Here is an 18,517-nt window from a genome sequence, read left to right as displayed (position 1 = left end):
TGAAAGAGGCTATTAGAGCCAAAAGAAATGTCCTTCAAAAGAATGGAAAAAGGACTCAAATGAAGAAAATAAGAAGCAACAAAAGCACTGTCAAGCTAGATGCAAAGCATTGATAAAGAAGGCTAAAGGAGAACATGAAAAGAAACTTGACACAGATGCAAAAACTCACAGTTACAACTTTTTCAGGTACATCAGAAGCAGAAAGCCTGCAAGGGAAGCCGTTAGATTATGAAGGAGCAAAAGGGGTGCTCAGGGAGGACAAGGCATAGTGTAGAAACTGAAGGAATTCTTTGCTTCGGTCTTTACGGTGGCTGAGCCACTAAGAATGACATACAAAGTGGTCATCAGACAGGCTAAGCCCGCCTCCATCCAGGCAGCCTGTGGACTGTCCTGGGAAAGGGACTGCTGATGCTACTGTAAACAGGCCTGTGCCACCAAAGGGCCACAAATAAAAGCCTGCAGCTCCAAAACAGTCACCTCAAGGTGCACTGCAAAGCCCGTTTTGGCTTTCTATCTAGCAGATCCCTCAGGGCAAGGCCGCCAACCACTGGGAGGGAAGTACTGTAGGTGACTGCAGACACAGAGCCCAACTTAGGTAAGGGACCATCTCCTCCTTCTGGCACCAGAGAAAAAAGAACGAGCCACGGTCCTCCCAAACTGTAGGCCTGTGTCAGACGCACTCCACATTGCGGCAAGCAGAACTCAAATGCCCAGGTGAATGGGGGAACACCATGAACCGGCCCCTGAGGCCCATCATAAGGCTAGCCGCCTGACTACCTTCCGGAAACTCCTCAAGGGAGCGCGGCAATTGCCTCTGAAATCAGGGGGGCCGCCTCCTAGCAGCCCAACTGCAGCGAAATCCGAGACCAAGTCTCCATGGGGCAGCAGTCGCAATCCCTGGGAACAGGCAGGGAGATCCCCATCTCCTCTCTCTCTCGCCGGAGCTGCCGGAGCTGCCAGGCCCGCTGGAGAAGAGGCTCCCAAGGCTTGGTGAAGCAGACGAAGGGATGGCCCTCCCCTCCGAAGGGACCCCCACCGACACAGCCGGCTGTGCGGGGGCTTCACTTCTGCTGAAAAACAAAATTGCCGCCATTCCCGCCTCCTTCTGAGGCGAAGCGCCGAGGCCCTGCATCGGGGACCGAGTCGAAAGAAAAGTGCTGCTGTAACAGAGCGCGCCCTGTATGTGCGAGCCCTAAATCAACTCCTCCACTCGGAAACCAGACTGCACACCGTGCCGCGGTTCGAGGAGGAACACCGCCCACTGCTCCTAGCAGCCTGATGACGGGCAGCAGGTTGCACTCTAAGCGGGGGCTGCCATGGCCAGGGACTGCCGCTGCGCGGGAAAACATGTGGCGCACCGCGCTACCCACCCGCTTTATTTTATTTTATAGAATCAGGAAATTAGGCAGTTTCTGTCTTAGGAGGAATCACAGTCTGATTGTATCGGACAAGACCTCATGAGCAGTAGTAAGATTTGCACCAGGCTCCCCTGGTTCTCACTCCACTGATCCAATCACTAAAACTGCTCCTCTACTTCCTCCATGTTTTTTTTTTGTAGCATCAACACGCAGTGTTCCCATCGATGTCCCGAGGCCTGAAGCACAGCAAAAAGGACCACCACCCTGGGTCCATGCTACCCGGGGACACAGTCACCCCCACCTGCCACAGCAGGGTATGCAGCAGCACCGGCCCTGCCAGACTCACTGTGTTGCCTGCGACTCTCATCTTCTGAGCAGACTGGCTGCTGAGCAGTCTCTCATACAGAGGAAAACAGGGAAAAGGCGCAGAACATCACAGGGGGAAGGCATGACAGGGACCTAGCACCACCAGGTATGTCTGCTCAACTGCTCACTCTACTCAACTGGGGAACCAGTTGACCAACTGGACCAGAAGCAAGGACTCATAACCACAGACAGAGGAAGTATGTCTATCCATCTGCTGGAGATAGAAGATACTGAGGAGCTGAGCTGCTAGCAGGGAGCTATGTTCTGTATTTTCTATCTCCGCCTGCTGGTTGATGGACATAACTACCCACTCGTCCTGGAATAGTGGGAATGAACGTAATGGAAAGCCCAGTTTTGACTACAATCCAAACACAATGTCTTGAGGCAGTTTTGGACAAATCATCATATTCTAGTATAGCATAAAAATATCATCTGCCGTAAGACAATAACAATTTGTTTTTCCCCAACTTAATAGTTCCAAGAGATGACAAACAGGTTAAAAAGAAGAAGAGGTGTATGTGGGGAGCCTTGAAGTTTGCAGGAAAATCATCAAAGGTGAAAGAAACAAAAACTGAGAAAAGAAATGAACAAGTAAAAATGCATGTGGCTAACTGGAAAGGCAAGGCCCTGCATGGACAATATCTTAGGGAAATCAAAACATACGGTGGACAATGCCAGGAACTGGAACTGGCTGCGGATGATTGATTGTTGCAGCTCAGGAAGAAGCATTACAAACTAACTGCATGAAAAGTTAACATTCAGCATATTTCAACTAACAGCAGATGCAGGCTGTATAATGAAAGAAGATGAGGAGGACACTGACCATTTACTTAGGGAATGTAGTAAGACCGCCCAAATTGAACCACAAACAATGTCATGACAGGGTAGCCACTATGATCCACTGAAGTTGGCAAGAAGAATCACTTGGGGGTGAAGGGAAGTTATCAATGTAGGCTACTATTAAAATGGAATTATTTTACCACAGTTCATGCCATTTCAGTTCCCACTTCCGTTCCTTGTGACCCTGGACAAGTCACCTAACCCTCCACTGCCTCAGGTACAAAAACAAATTGTGACCCACTAGGGACACAGAAAGTACATGTATATAATATGCAAACTGCTTTGGCTGTACCACAGAAAGGCAGATATCAAATGTGTGACCCCCTATTTTACCACAAGTCCCATTTTTTGCAATGTGACCTAGTTATTTGGGTTTGGTCAGCAGGTTTATCGCCAGGTAAAGGAGGTCACCATGGGGGCTACGGTAGCCCCCACGGTGGCGTGCCTTTACATGACACAGTTTGAAAAATTGCATGTCTACCCCTCTGCATTCTTTGCTGATGTGGTGTGTTGGTATAGTTATATTCATATTCTTTTAATTTGGAAAGGTACCAGCTTAGATTTGGATAACTTTTTTGAATATTTGAATCACAGGGATAGCAACATACAATTTGAAGGTCATGTAGGGGCTCTGAGGTTAACTTTCTCGATATCTGTATTTCAAGGTGTGGAGACCGGTTTGCTACTAGGTCGTTTCGGAAGCAAACCGCAATTCTATTTTGCATTACCGCAGCCATCATCTGTTGAATTTAAAGAATAGTATCCCTAATAGCCAGCTCCTAAGGGTTCGTAGATTATGTAGTTCACAGAATGTTTATCAATATCAGGCAGAACGTGCTTTTAATACGCAGCCGGAGTGGTATAAAGAACCTGTGAAAAAAGCCCCGTCGTGTTTAACTTGTGTGTTACCTTACACAAAAGCATCCATGAGGATAGTTCAAATTATTAAGAAACATTGGTCTACCTTAACCATAAACCCACAATTGCAACAGCTCCCTCAGTTTGCATTTACTAGGGGGCACAATTTGGGAGAAGGACTTATGCCCCATGCTAGAGGTTCGAGGATATATGCAGAAGATAGTCAGGGGGGTAGAGGTCATTACAGACGTGGACGGTGTGTATACTGCATACATGGTTTACAAGCTAAGGAAGTGGTTATTCCTTATACGCAGGGACGGGTGTTCCAGTTGAAAGGCCGTACAGATTGTAATACAGATAAATGTGTCTATGGGATTACCTGCCCCTGTGGGCTATGGTACATTGGCCAGACTACACGCAAAATTAAAGTTCGGGCTGCTGAGCATTTGAGTAACATCCGGCTGCTCCGAGTGGAGGCCCCTCTCATCTCGCATTGGCAACGTTTAGGACACTGTACACAGGATTTACAGTTTGTAGTGTTACAGACGGTGTTTGTTCCCAGGGGGGGGGGGGGGGGGGGGGGGGGCAATGTTCCACTGTCACTAAGGAGGAAAGAACGTTTGATTTTTCAGTGGAACACTGTGGCCCCCTATGGGTTAAACAAAGAAGTGGAGTGGGCAGGTTTATGAAGGTGTAGAGTACTTAAAGGGATTCTCCCACCATGCTTTTGTGCGCATGTGTGGGCGTTTTTTGGGTGTCCTGCTGGGGAGTGGAGGAGTGGCCTAGTGGTTAGGGTGGTGGACTTAGGTCCTGGGGAACTGAGTAACTGAGTTCGATTCCCGGCACATGCAGTTCCTTGTGACTCTGGGCAAGTCACTTAACCCTCCATTGCCCCATGTAAGCCGCATTGAGCCTGCCATGAGTGGGAAAGCGCGGAGTACAAATGTAACAATCAGTGCACTAGGGTTTTGCGTCCCAGTCACTCGTGAAGGTCAGTAAAAATAAGTTTTGAACATGTTCGAGTAAAAGTTGTGAGTAAAATGTTGAAGTTGGTGAATGGGTTAGATGTAAATGGGGGTATGATTGTGATATAAAGTGGCTAGTACACTAACTGTATTCCATATCACATAGATCTTTAACGCTCCTTTTTTAGCGAAATAAGACCCCTGATGACGCTCTTCTGGAGTGAAACACGGCACCCTGTAGGGTCATGATACCAGTAGAAGTGATACGGTGATATGGGATATTGGGGAAATATTTGTACAGCATATGAGTCAGTAATTGGGTGTACAAATCGCATGTGATGTGAGTGCCAAACAGCGAGAATGTAAGGAGAACAAGTCAATGGATCTGCTGCAGTAGTGCTCTGTTGAATTACCAGCTCGATGCCAGTTTCAGGAATGTTTTGCAAGTACAAGGAAACTGAATGGACAACAAGAGCGGTAACGCTATAACTAGATGAATTATTGTTAAAAAAGTAGTTATAGGAATGCTTATACTTTTGAGATCAAGAGAAATAAAAAAAAGAATTTTTTGCAATGATACATAGTTGTGTTAATTAAGACTAGTTATTAATACCCCAGGTTAACAGTAAAATAACCCTTCTTAATGGCAACCCGACGTTGATAACTCCGCTCTCCACCTTTAGCATCAACAAATACGGTATAACCACCATGTAGAAAGAGACATGGAGAATGAAAACCTCAAGATTTTATGGGACTGCCAAATTCAAACGCACCGACATTTTTGGAACATAACACACCTGATATAACAGTAAACAAAATGTGGCTTTCATCAATATTGTGATAGCAGGAGACACAAAAGTTAAAGCCACAGAATTAGAAAAATTAATGAAATACCAAGATCTAACGATAGAAATGACAAGAATTTGGGAGAAAACTATGCCAGGTTATACCTATTGTTAGAGAATTACCAAGAATGGACAAATTCATTCAAAACCTTGAAATTTCAGATTTGGCAACAGAAGACTTACAAAAAACAGTTTTGCCAAGTTCAAGCTACATTTTGTGGCAAATTCTGAATACCTAACCTTCTGTGTGAAGTCTGAATTCTCTGATGATACCAAATCTGTGTTTTGGTTGTGTATTATGAATAATAATAATAATAATAAGATTCTAATCTTCTGTAAATTTTAGGAAATGTAATACTGAGCCCTCTCTCTCTAACCTCTCCCTTCAGCTACAGATAGACTTAAGGATACTGGCTGGGGTGGGGAGATGTATGACCCTGAAATCTCTCTTCAGGATCTGTCACATGAGAACAACAGATTGAAAGTGCAGTGGAAACTAAGTTCAGAGATAATACCAATAAGGCACAAAGCCTGCATCAAGAAGGGTCTGTGGTAGGGAAATGGGCAAGCCGGTCTGGGCCATAAAGTTTCTGTCTGCTGTCAGCATTCTTGTCTCTTGTACCACAGTAGGTCAGGTTATGTTGTTACATATTTCTGGCGAGACTCCACCCTTACGGTATCTCAGTATCCTCATGTGAACTATTAAGTAAGACTTCTCATTAAGCAGCTCACCTGAGGCCAACGGAGTAGCAAAGGAAAGCACCACAGCTTGCACACTTCCAGCAGCAGAATGTCATTGTGGCTTCTAGCAATGCAACTCAGAGGCAGTCCTCAGAGGCAGTCTCTGCCGGCTGGAAAGTCATGGACTATCTGCTAGCATCAGCTTCTTTCCCTGCTCTCACTTTATGACTACTGATGTGGGCCCTTTCAGCAACAGGCGCTGAAACAGAATCTTGTCACATACTAGACACTATGGAGGCCATTTAATAAAAGATTTTTACACCTGTCCAAGGGGCTCCATGTGTAACAGTATGATCACTGAGGAGGCGTGGACTTTTACATGATCCACATGCGAGTGTTCAGGGGTGGAGTTTGGGCAGAGTCACGATTTATGTGTATATTTTTACTTTAGGCACAACATTTCCACCTGCTTCTGGGTGAATGTAAATGTCCACAGCTTCGTTTTAACTGCTGATCCTGCAGCTTTTGTTGGACAGTTTTCTAAAGACATACAGACCAAAAATAGGTGCCTATCAGCCCTCCCAGTCGTAGTAATTTATGTTTGGTTTGTGTGTCTTTTCATAAAACTGCAGAGATCACAACTAAAATGAAGCAACTATTCTTGTCTATTCTGTCATTTATATTCTAACTTATTTCAGTTCAGATTCAAGGCGGATTACAGTATAAGGGATCTTCAACAACATGAAGAGACAACAATATATGATCTACATTAAAAATTACAATTTAACATTAAAATCAAATGTCCCCAGCAGCCCCTTCCTCTCTAGTGTCTCAAACCCAGTTTGGCAGTCTGTCTTTCAAAACTTGTGTTTTAGTTTTAAATTTAAGTTCTTTGTGGTATAAAGCTAACAACTCACTGATGAGTCATCTACACAGGACCACCACAGCTGCTCAGGCTGCCATTTTTAAATTTTTGGCTCTAGCTCATACACACTCATGCTACCTTCTCTATTCAACACTGACTTGCATGGCACACAGACACTCATCTTGCCCCCTCCAATCCTCCTGGCTCTTGGCCTTTGCTATGATAACTCACAAAGAAGATGGGTCGTGGTATAGACAAACCTACTCATTGCTCTGTCTCTAATCCCAGAACCACTCTTTCCATACTGGGTTACAGCAAAGGTTCATCAAGCTCAGTATCCTGTTTTCCAATAGCAGACAAGGCAGGTCACAAGTACCTGCCATGATCTGAAATATTCTATGCTGCTCCCCCCCCCAACAAGGATTAGAAGTGGATTATTCAAAGTCCATGTTAATAATAGCTTATGGGCCTTTCCTCCAGGAACTTATACAAACCTTTTTTTTTTAAACCCAGCTATGCTGTTTTTATTACATCCTCCGGCAACAAATTCCTGAGCTTAATGTTTAGATCCGCTCCACTCATTCTACATGATGTCCAGAAAAAAACAGGCCCCCTTACACAGTTTCAAAGTACTTAGAAATTGATTAAACATTTATTATGACCTTTAAAAATACATTACTCCAGTCATTAATAGGAAACTCCCTTAGCAAATACTTATGTATGCCTTACTTTGTCACAAAATTTAATCACAACTTTATCTTCTTCACTAAATGCCATTTTGCTAAAACAGATCTTAATGGTCACTTCCTAAATAAAGTCATTTTAAAAACAGAGATCATTCAGTTTTAACAGCATCTTGCAGTTTATTTTAAATAATAGTACATTTGTTTTAGGTTATTTGGAAAAATGTTGGGGCTCCTGTTTCTTCCAGACACTGTGTACAGACCTCCATCATACTTCCTCTCACCTGGCTCTTCTCCAAATTCAAGAGCACTAATCTCATTAACCTTTCCTCACAGGGGAGCTGTTCCATTCCCTTTATCATTTTGTTTACCCTTCTCTGCACCTTTTCTAATTCTGCTATATCTTTTTGGAGACATGATAACCTGAATTGCACACAGTTCAGATTCCGAGTGGCATGCCCCCCCCCCCCCCCCCCCCCAAAAAAAAAAGAAAATCATTTTACAAGAAAGATAAAACTTGTAGTTAGAGGTTCACAGAAAAACTACAGGCAAGGTGAATCTGCTAACCACAGTCCCTTTTTCCACTGCTTCAGTACCAAGCACTTTACAAAAATGCTGAAAACCAGTCAACAAACGCAGGGCAAGAGAACATGCATACCGGGCCTGCTCACAAGCAAGAGAGCACAGCTGGCTCATACTCCGGACACCCCAGGGGCCCTTCCGCTGAATGGACAACTTTGCTGAAATTTGGCATAAGTAGTGACATATCGGCAAGAGCCTCTGCTGCTACACTTCAGCAAAATCTGCCCGAGAAGGTTACTTCAAACACGTGTACACACCCTCAACAGCAGGCACTTCTGCTATACCAAAATGCGCTTAAAAAAAACCTCTTTAAAGATTTATGACTGGCAGGTAGCAAGAAACATGATTAAAGAGATAAAGTATCACTCCTAAAAACAAGAAAACAAAAATTTTAAAAAACACCTTTATTAAAATACCCCCAAAAAAACAACCAAACAAACTTACCGAACACCATACGCCATAGGGCAGGATGCGGTCGAGTGAATGGGCCTGAAAAAATTAGATAAGGATTAATACGTGTTCATAGCTCATAACAAACTGGGCATATTACACTACATCACATTTCTTCTTAATACATACTGCGAAGGCTCAAAGTGAATTCTTTTCTGTACTAAACATATAGGAATGTGACACATGAACCGGAAAACAAAATTTAACATAACAGCCATGAAAGAAAGAAAATAATTTATATTTCACTGTAACAAGGACAAATTTACCCCCCCCCCCTTACAAAGTTGAGCGGCAATGCCGACACAGCCCATTTGTGAATGGGCTGTGTCGGCACTGCCACTCGGCTTTGTAAACAGAAGGGTTAAAGCTTAAAGCAACAGGTAGATCTCCATGGCAAGTAGCCCATCACACACCCTGAAAATATACAGACTTACCTCAGAAATCAACTGAATAAACACCAGAAGCGCCACCTTCCCTTTCCAGGATAAACTGATGAGAGTGTGGAGAATCAAGTAAAAAGGTTTCCGCAGTTTCTCGAAAAACAGACTGTGATTATGAGGAATTCTGTAAGAATGAGAAATGCTGACCGAAGACCAGGCCTGGGGCGTATGCTGCGTAACATCACTTACCATTTGGGAAAGCCAAAAGGCTGATGATTAGGAAGAAGAAAATCACCGACAGGATACCCTTCCAAATATTGTCCTCTGGGCTTGTGTCATCCCTAAAAAGAAAGGTGTAGGCATTTAAATAATCTTGAGATTCAGAATAAAAACAATTAAAGCCTTAGGTTGAGTAGTGTAATTGTAAACATAAGTTGAAATACAGCAAGAGGCAAGACCCACTGCAAGAAACATTGTCCCCTGAGTACAATGGCACTTAAAAACCAAAGGGCTGATGCAGAAAAAGTGCACGGACATTGGCGGGTGCAGGAGAACAGAAAGTAACACTGTGAAAAAGCTGTGCATTAAACACCAACACAGAGCATGTTAAAATCAATAGTCATGAGGCTTCCAGCTACTCTGCCCTAATTCACAGATTGACTTCAAGGCCAAGCAAAACATAGGAACTTTAAAGCCACAACCAAGGAGGTATAGAAGAGTTAAATCGCATTTCTGCAGTAGCGTCTGTGAGGATTTAATGCCTGTTTCTTCTTTTTGCTTTGAACGTTAAGAGTACCTACAACTGTTGTTGTAACTGTTTTGGTAGCTTCCATGAAGAGCATGGGTCAAAAGACAGATAGAACAGGGGAGATGACGATTCTGTGCAAAGGGTGGCTACAGTCACATACAGGTCCGAACAGGAAAAAAAAAATAAAAACACACTGTATCGACACACATCTACACATGTTCTGGAACGCTTCTCTGTGTATAAATATTGGCATCACAAAAGTTTTACGCACTGTGTGCAGATAGATTTTTCTGCTCAGTATGCGACCAGCACTAACTGCAGAAGCTTGTGTGAATTTGTCATACGTGAGCTGCCTGATTTGTGCAGGTACTATTTGCATACAACTTCTTTACTGCATTGGCAAGCAAAAATTGTGAGTTAAAGCTTGTGTTAGATGCCGTGTGCTAAGCCATCAGTGCACAGCTCCAACGTAAGCTTTGTGCATCGGCCCCACAGTTGGTAGGGAAACTGAAGTGACCTGTTCCTTCTTATATTTACTAGACCCCAGAATTTTACTACAGAAAAGGGTAGATCTCTCTTTATAAACTCATTGACCAAAAAAAAAAAAGTTCCAAAAATGGATCGGTTTCATATTTCTTAAAAAGTTATTATACATATGTGGAGGACTGCACTGCAATAAGTTATACATTTCAGCTAAAAACTGGATTTTAAGATGACTGGAACATGGTAATGAAAACTTCCACCACGCAAAGAATATTTTAGAACAAAATCTTTGCATGACACACAGCTACACAAGAATAATTGTGCATATGAATTAAATTGTACAGCAAATTGAAAATGCCAAAGAACGATTAAGCAGATCTTTTTTGTACCCTGAGCTCGATGCAGTATGTTTGAATTAGAGCCATGCGATGACACTTAGCGCACACTTTTTGAATGTAACTTTAATGCAAAATTTTAGCTTCCCAATGCAATAACCAAGTAGCATGCAAATTACCAAGTGTTAAAGTGTGAGTGTGCACTATCAGAAAAACAGTGCACACCGCTGCAGTAATATCCAAATGCATTCTTCCTGACAATGGAAGAGCAAGGATTGACACACACTGACAGGAAGGGAGACAGATCTCTATATATAAAAGGCACCACCAATGTTCTAAATGAAGCCTCCAGCTGGAAGTGTGAAGGGGGAGAGATTTCCGATTTCCCCATGAGTGTCTGCCCCGCCCTCGCTCTCTCTGTAACACAAACAGTGAAGGAAAACACAGCAAAGCACGAAATCAAATCGCTCTCTCTGTAACAGTGAAGGGCTCAGAGGGGGGAGGGGAGCGAGGGCAGAAGCCCTCACTATCTCTGTAACACAAACACAGCACAGCAAGAAACTGAACAGTGAAGGACTCGACTCCGAGGGGGGAGGGGACAGACAGCACAGGGGAAGGGAGAGAGGGCAGAGGGCAGGGACACACACACTCCCACATGCACACAGAAGAAAACCTTGCTAGCCCCCGTTTCATTTGCATCAGAAATGGGGCTTTTTTACTAGTTAAAATATTATATATATACACACACACATATATATAATCCTAGACCCCTGGGTCCCCCAACTCAATACAAAAAAGATACTTGGTAGTCTAGTGGACCCTCTCCCCCCCTCCTGTGAACTCCCCAACCCTGATCCCCCTCCCAACCCCAGAAATGACTCCCTAATGCCTCCCCGACACCAAACATAACCACATCCCCCAATCTCCCACCCCCCTGACACCCAAACTCAATGGTGGTCTACTGGACCCCCTCCCCTGCCCTTAAAAGCAGTTCTCAACCTTTTTCTGGAGATGAACCTAGCCAGTAGGGTTTTCAGGATTCCCACAATGAATATGCACGAGAGATTTGCATTTGACAAGTCTCCACTATACCTTGGGTATATTCAAATGGTAATATTGGAAACTGACTGGCTATGTCCTCCCAGTAGAGCAGCCATTCTCAATTCAGTCCTTTGGGCACACCCAGTCCCATCGGGTTTTCAGGACATCCACAATGAATATTCATGAGTTCAATTTGCATGCATCTGAGACAGTGCATGCAAATCTCGTGCATATTCGACGTGGATATTCTTCAAGCTGAAGAGCCTTAGAGGCATATTTTCAAAGCACTTTGGGAGGCTAAGTGCCATAGATTTCTATGGAACTTTGGGAGGCTAAGTGCTTTGAAAATAAGCCTCTTAGTCACTTTCCTCATAGGGACTTCATCCCATCCCTTTATCTTTTTGGTCGCCCTTCTCTATACCTTTTCTAATTCCACTATATCTTTTTTGAGATGCAGTGACCAGAAATTGCACACAATATTTGAGGTGTGGTCGCACCATGGACCAATACAAAGGCATTACAAGATCCTCATTTTTGTTTTCCATTCCTTTCCTAATAATACCTAATATTCTATTTGCTTTCTTATTTGCTGCCAAACACTCAGCAGAGGGTTTCCGTATCATCAACGATGACACCTAGATCCCTTCCCTGGTCAATGACTCCTAATGTGAAACCTCGCATTACATAGCTATAGTTCGGGTTCCTCTTTCCCACATGCATCACTTTGCACTTACTCACGTTAAACATCATCTCCCATTTGGATGCCCAGTCTCATAAGGTCCTCTTGTAATTTTTCACAATCCTCTTGCGATTTAACTACTTTGAATAACTTTTGTTTAGTCAGCAAATTTAATTACCTCACTAGTTACTCCCATCTCTAGATCATTTATAAATATATTAAAAAGCAATGGTCCCAGCACACACCTCTGGCAAATCCCACTACCTACCCTTCTCCATTGAGAGTACTGACCATTTAACCCTACTCTCTGTTTTCTATCTTTTAACCAGTTTTTAATCCACAACAGAACATTACCTCCTATCCCATGACTCTCCAATTTCCTCTGGAGTCTTTCATGAGGTACTTTGTCAAATGCCTTTTGAAAACCCAGATACACGGTATCAACCAGTTCACCTTTATCCACGTTTGTTCACCCCTTCAAAGAAATGTAATAGATTGGTGGGACAAGATTTCCCTTCACTAAATCCATGTTGGTTTTGCCTCAGTAATCCATGCTTTTGAATATGCTCTGTAATTTTGTTCTTTATAACAGCCTCTACAATTTTGCCTGGCATCAACGTCAGGCTCACCAGTCTATATAATTTCCCGGATCTCCTCGGAACGTTTAAAAAAAATCGACGTTATATTGGCCACCCTCCAATCTTCCAGTACCATGCTCAATTTTAAGGATAAATTACATATTACTAACAATAGTTCTGCAAGTTCATTTTTCAATTCTATCAGTACTGTGGGATGAATACCATCCAGTCCAGGAGATTTGCTACTCTTCAATTTGTCAAATTGCACCATTTTACCTTCCAGATTTATTTAATTCAGTTTCTCTAACTCGTCAGCTTTGAACATCTTTTCTGGCACCAGTATCGCTCCCAAACCTTCATCGGTGAAGACCGAAGCAAAGAATTAATTTAATCTCTCCACTATGGCTTTTTCTTCCCTGAGTGCCCCTTTTACCCCTCTGTCATCTAGCGGTCCAACTGATTCTTTTGCTGGCTTCTTGCTTTTAATATACCTAAAAAAATGTATACTATGAGGCATATTTTCAAAGCATTTAGCCTTCCAAAGTTCCATAGGTTTCTATAGAACTCTGGAAGGCTAAGTGCTTTGAAAATATGCCTGTATGTGTTTTTGCCTCCAACACAATCTTTTTTTCAAAGTCACTCTTTCTCTTCCTTATCAGTGCTTTGCATTTGACTTGCCATTCTCTTATGCTGTTTCTTATTACTTTCAGTCGTATCCTTCTTCCATTTCCTGAATGATTTTCTTATAGCTCCAATAGCTTCCTTCACCTCATTTTTTAACCATGCCAGCTGTCATTTGGTCTTCCTCCCTTCTTTTTTAATACATGAAATATATTTGGCCTGGGATTCCAGGATGGTATTTTCAAACAGCATCCACGCCTTCCCACTAGCCAGGCCTGTGGAACAAAACAAAACAAAAAAGCACACCTTCTCCTCAAGACCTAGGCCTCTCAGGACCACCTGCTGACTGGAGCTGAAGATCTTCGACAAGCCAATGCTTCACCAAAACCAAGGCTCGTAGGCCGAGGCTTGGAGCAACAAGACAGTCATCCTCTCCTGCTTCACTGGGAAGAAGGGTGTAGCCCAAACCCTGAGAGCTCATTGTGCCAGTGGATTACCCATCAGGCCTCATTCTGTATAATGTGCCCCTAGAAGCTAGATCTGGAAACCGACACCTGCTGCACCAGTTCATGCTACACCATTGATGGAGGTAAAAAAGATGTAAAAAGAACTGAAGTGGTGCAAAGAAAAGCTACGAGAATGGTATGGGATTTGCTTTACAAGACGTATGAGGAGAGACTTGCTGACCTGAACATGTATACCCTGGAGGAAAGGAGAAACAGGGGTGATATGATACAGACGTTCAAATATTTGAAAGGTATTAATCTGCAAACAATACTTTTCCGGAGATGGGAAGGCAGTAGAACTAAAGGACATAAAATGAGATTGAAGGGGGGCAGACTCAAGAAAAATGTCAGTATTTCTTTACGGAGAGAGTGGTGGATACTTGGAATGCCCTCCCACGGGAGGTGGTGATGAAAACAGTAACGGAATTCAAAAATGCGTGGGATAAACATAAAGGAATCCTGTTCAGAAGGAATGGATCCTCAGAAGCTTAGCGGAGATTGGGTGGCAGAGCCGGTTGTGGGAGGTGGGGCTAGTGCTGGGCAGACTTCTACGGTCTGTGCCCCGAAAATGGCAGATAAATCAAAGTCAGGTATACACATAAAGTAGCACATATGAGTTTATCTTGTTGGGCAGACTGGATGGACCGTGCAGATCTTTTTCTGCCGTCATCTACTATGTTACTATGACACTGAATGGAGACACTGAAATACTGGCAGATTTCAGTGCTGCACCGCTCCTTATACAGAGGATGATGTCAATAAAAACTTGGTATTTCTCTGCCTCTTATTTGTCTGGACTGGTTTAAGGGAATGATAAGGAATTACATTTTTAACCAGAGCTACTATGGTTGTGGTCAGTCTGTGGAGTGAGTGGTGAGGCAGAAGAGGGTGAAGAGGTGAGAAGTTGTTTCATGGCTGGTATCTTGGCAGAAATCTCACGAGGATGCTGATGGAAGTCTCACCAGCCATTTTAAAAAAGCGGAGACAGTGTGAGAAGATCATTAACAGCCTAACGTGAGAAAAATGTTATTTTTCTTACCAAACTGCCTACCTATATAGAAAACCAAGAAAGTGCTCATTAAGAAGACAGCAGCTACTGTAAATCACACAGGCTGCGCCTGCCAATGTTCATGCAATACAGGTGCTTAGAATAATAATTTTGGCACTTCTGTGGTGCCTCATTTGAACTGTAAGTACAAGGAACCAGAAGTAGCCAAAGTTATTTAGAATTTACTATACCCATTTATTCGACTTAGCAGAGCTAAGCGGTTTAGGGACTAAAACATAAAAAGAGAAAAGAACTTCAGAGTTTAAATTGGAAAGATTAAATATACATACACACATTTATCCATCCAGATAAAGTAGATATAAGACATGAACTGCATGTCTTGTATCGCTCCATGGTGCGACCGCACCTGGAGTATTGTGTTCAGTACTGGTCTCCGTATCTCAAAAAAGATATAGTAGAATTGGAAAAGGTACAGCGAAGGGCGACGAAAATGATAGTGGGGATGGGACGACTTTCCTATGAAGAGAGGCTGAGAAGGCTAGGGCTTTTCAGCTTGGAGAAGAGACGGCTGAGGGGAGATATGATAGAAGTGTATAAAATAATGAGTGGAATGGATCGGGTGGATGTGAAGCGACTGTTCATGCTATCCAAAAATACTAGGACTAGAGGGCATGAGTTGAAGCTACAGTGTGGTAAATTTAAAACGAATCGGAGAAAATTTTTCTTCACCCAACGTGTAATTAGACTCTGGAATTCGTTGCCGGAGAACGTGGTACGGGCGGTTAGCTTGACGGAGTTTAAAAAGGGGTTAGATAGATTCCTAAAGGACAAGTCCATAGACCGCTATTAAATGGACTTGGAAAAATTCCGCATTTTTAGGTATAACTTGTCTGGAATGTTTTTACGTTTGGGGAGCGTGCCAGGTGCCCTTGACCTGGATTGGCCACTGTCGGTGACAGGATGCTGGGCTAGATGGACCTTTGGTCTTTCCCAGTATGGCACTACTTATGTACTTATGTACTTATGTACTTATGTATTTACTTTGCCTGCAATGATCAATGTGTGTATGTATATTTTTAATACATGTGTTGTTTTATATACGGTTGACAGCTTTGTATTCATTCATATATAATTAGGAAAAACAAAATTAGGGGCCCTTTGACTAAGCTGTGCTAGTATATGGGCTTAGGGTCTTTTACACATGTTATGCCCATTTCCAGCACAGCCATAAAAGTAGTATTTTTCAACTAGTTTATTTATTTATTTATTACACTTGTACCCCGCTCTTTCCCACATACAGCAGGTCCAGTGCGGCTTACATAGTAAAAGAAAGCATCTTACATGGTAAAGAACACAGTAACAACAAGGAACTGTAGGAACAGTATTATAAATTGTGAAGATCATAACTACTTACATTATGAAAAGCATTACAAAGGACATGTGAAAAGAACATAATGAACTAGAATAGGGAAGGTAGACAAGGATATGATAGGTGAAAGGGAAGGAGAATGGGAGGGAAATGGTAAAGGATGGAGGGAAGAAGATGAGGGATTGAGTATAACACTGGGGTCAGAGTAAGCGTCGACATCTTAGCAGGAGTATCGTAGGTGATCTGGTGGAATTAAGCTGGTCCATTAGGGTAAACTTGCTTGAAAAAATGGGACTTTAACATTTTCCTGAAAGATAAATAGTTATTAATAGCTTGGATGGGTCTTGGGAGAGCATTCCAAAGTTGACAACCCAGAAAGGAGAAACTGGATGCATAGTATGTTTTGTACTTGCAGTTTGGGAGGTGTAGATTGAGGTATGTTTGCGATGACATAGTTCTATTTCTAATTGGCCATAGGTTAACTACCACTAGCGCACAATCATTAAAAAAAAATTAACATGGGAGCTCCTCCATTACGGATGACATGACACAGATGCTTATATGCTGCGAAACCTGGACAGCTCAACAGCATTACAAAAGCAAACAAAACTGGGGGACCTGTTTACTATGGGGCGTTAGCGTTTTTAACGTGCCAACAATTAGTGTGCATGCTAACTGTGTAGGCGTCTATAGAGATATTGTAGGCACATACACGGTTAACATGCGTACGTGGTTAACGCGTCTTAGTAAACAGGGCCCTGGGAGTAGCCCAATGAACTTTACATATTAAAAATGAACTAAAACTGTTGACCCTAAAAGCTTAAATATTTTTGAAAAAGCCAAGTTTTCAAATGCTTCCCAAAACTCAAATAAATCGTTGGAAGACAATTCCAAAAACTTGGCAGACAGATATGTGAATGATAATTTTAAAACACTCAAATAACGAACACCTTTAGCAGAAGGAAAATGCAATACCAAACAATCTTGTAACTTTGACAGTATTTCCATAGTGGGAAGACTAATAAGCAATGGGTGCCGAGCCATGAAGTATCTTGAATAGCAACATACAGAGATTGAATATGTTCCTGGCATAAATACGCAGCCAGGATCATATTCTGAATAGCTGACTGGTGGTGTTAACGCGCCAGCTGAATAGCGCTTCCACACCCTCTTCTCTGCCCCTGACATGCCCCCTCCAAATAAATTTGTTTGCCTATGTCCAACATTTCTCCCTCTCTGGCCCCTCTCCCAAGCAGGTGAAGAAAAAAATTAAAGTTGATTTACCTTTTCCCATTGCTCACCTTCACCTGGAGCAGCCCTGGGGGGGGGGGGGGGGGGGGGGGGGGGGGGGGGGGCCGAAGGGAGGTTGGGGAAGGGAGCAGAGTGTCCTTCCTTCCTCTCTCTCTGCACGGGTGGGGAAAGGCTCTTGTGTGCCCCCTAGGGTGCCAGGGCATCTAGCAATCCTCTTGCCACCTCTATCTTCCAGCTCTCAGCAACCCTCGGCTCTGCCACACATACCTGCTGGGCTCTTCTGCAGTCTCTAACTCCACTTCAGGCTCCCTGCCACTGCTTTTTCTCTAGATGAGCACCAGCAGTGGCAAAACAAGCTGCAGCAATGCGGGACCATCACCACACTCTCCATAAACGCACTGCCGGCTGTGCCCCGGAACAGGAAGTGATGTTCAAGGGGGCAACATCATTAGCCGCGTGTATGAAGAGTCTGTCCTCATGTGGCTGCAGCTTGTTTTGCCACTGCTGCTGCTCATCTAGAGAAGCGGCAGGGATAGGTGGGGGGGGGGGGGGGGGGGAGGAAAGCACGGACAGAGGAGGCAGAAGCGGTTTGTGTGGTAGCGGGAGGAACGTCAGGATTTGCCGCAGCGCACCAGGGTGTCGCAGTGCACAGTTTGGGAACTGCTGAGTTAAAGTGAGAACCTTAAATGCACCTGGTAAGGGACAGGTAGTCAGTGATGCTATTTCAGAATGTGATTTGCGTGTCTGGCATGACAAAGAATCCTAATGGCTAAATTCAACTGATTGAAGTTGTCCTAGGACAGTCTGAGGAAGGCCAGCATAGATGATGCTAAAGTAATCAAGCCTTGAGACTACTAAAGCTAGTAGAAGAATAATCTTAAAGAATTATCCAGAAATGACTGTATAGAACGAAATTGTTGTACAGCAAAAAAAAAAAAGACTTAACCAAAGCATTGACCTGTGGTTTGAAGGAGAGTCTGCTATCCAGAGTAATCCCCACTGAGAACCAGCAGAAGAGGACAGC

The 18,517-nt window shown here is 43.3% G+C and overlaps 1 protein-coding gene across 1 annotated transcript in view; it reads right to left on the bottom strand.

The window, feature by feature from the left end:
* Positions 1–18,517, bottom strand: part of PTDSS1 (phosphatidylserine synthase 1) — a 125,087-nt gene that overhangs the window by 99,546 nt on the left and 7,024 nt on the right. The window contains exons 2-3 of the mRNA XM_030216950.1: positions 9,123–9,214; positions 8,488–8,532 (exon numbers count right to left, since the gene is read on the bottom strand). Coding sequence (XP_030072810.1) covers positions 8,488–8,532; positions 9,123–9,214 — 137 coding nt within the window. The remainder of the gene's footprint in view (positions 1–8,487; positions 8,533–9,122; positions 9,215–18,517) is intronic.

Source organism: Microcaecilia unicolor, chromosome 1, assembly GCF_901765095.1.
Source record: "Microcaecilia unicolor chromosome 1, aMicUni1.1, whole genome shotgun sequence".
Lineage (NCBI taxonomy): Eukaryota > Metazoa > Chordata > Amphibia > Gymnophiona > Siphonopidae > Microcaecilia > Microcaecilia unicolor.
The sequence above is the reverse complement of the archived record's forward strand: the minus strand, read 5'-3'. Positions and strand labels throughout refer to the sequence as shown.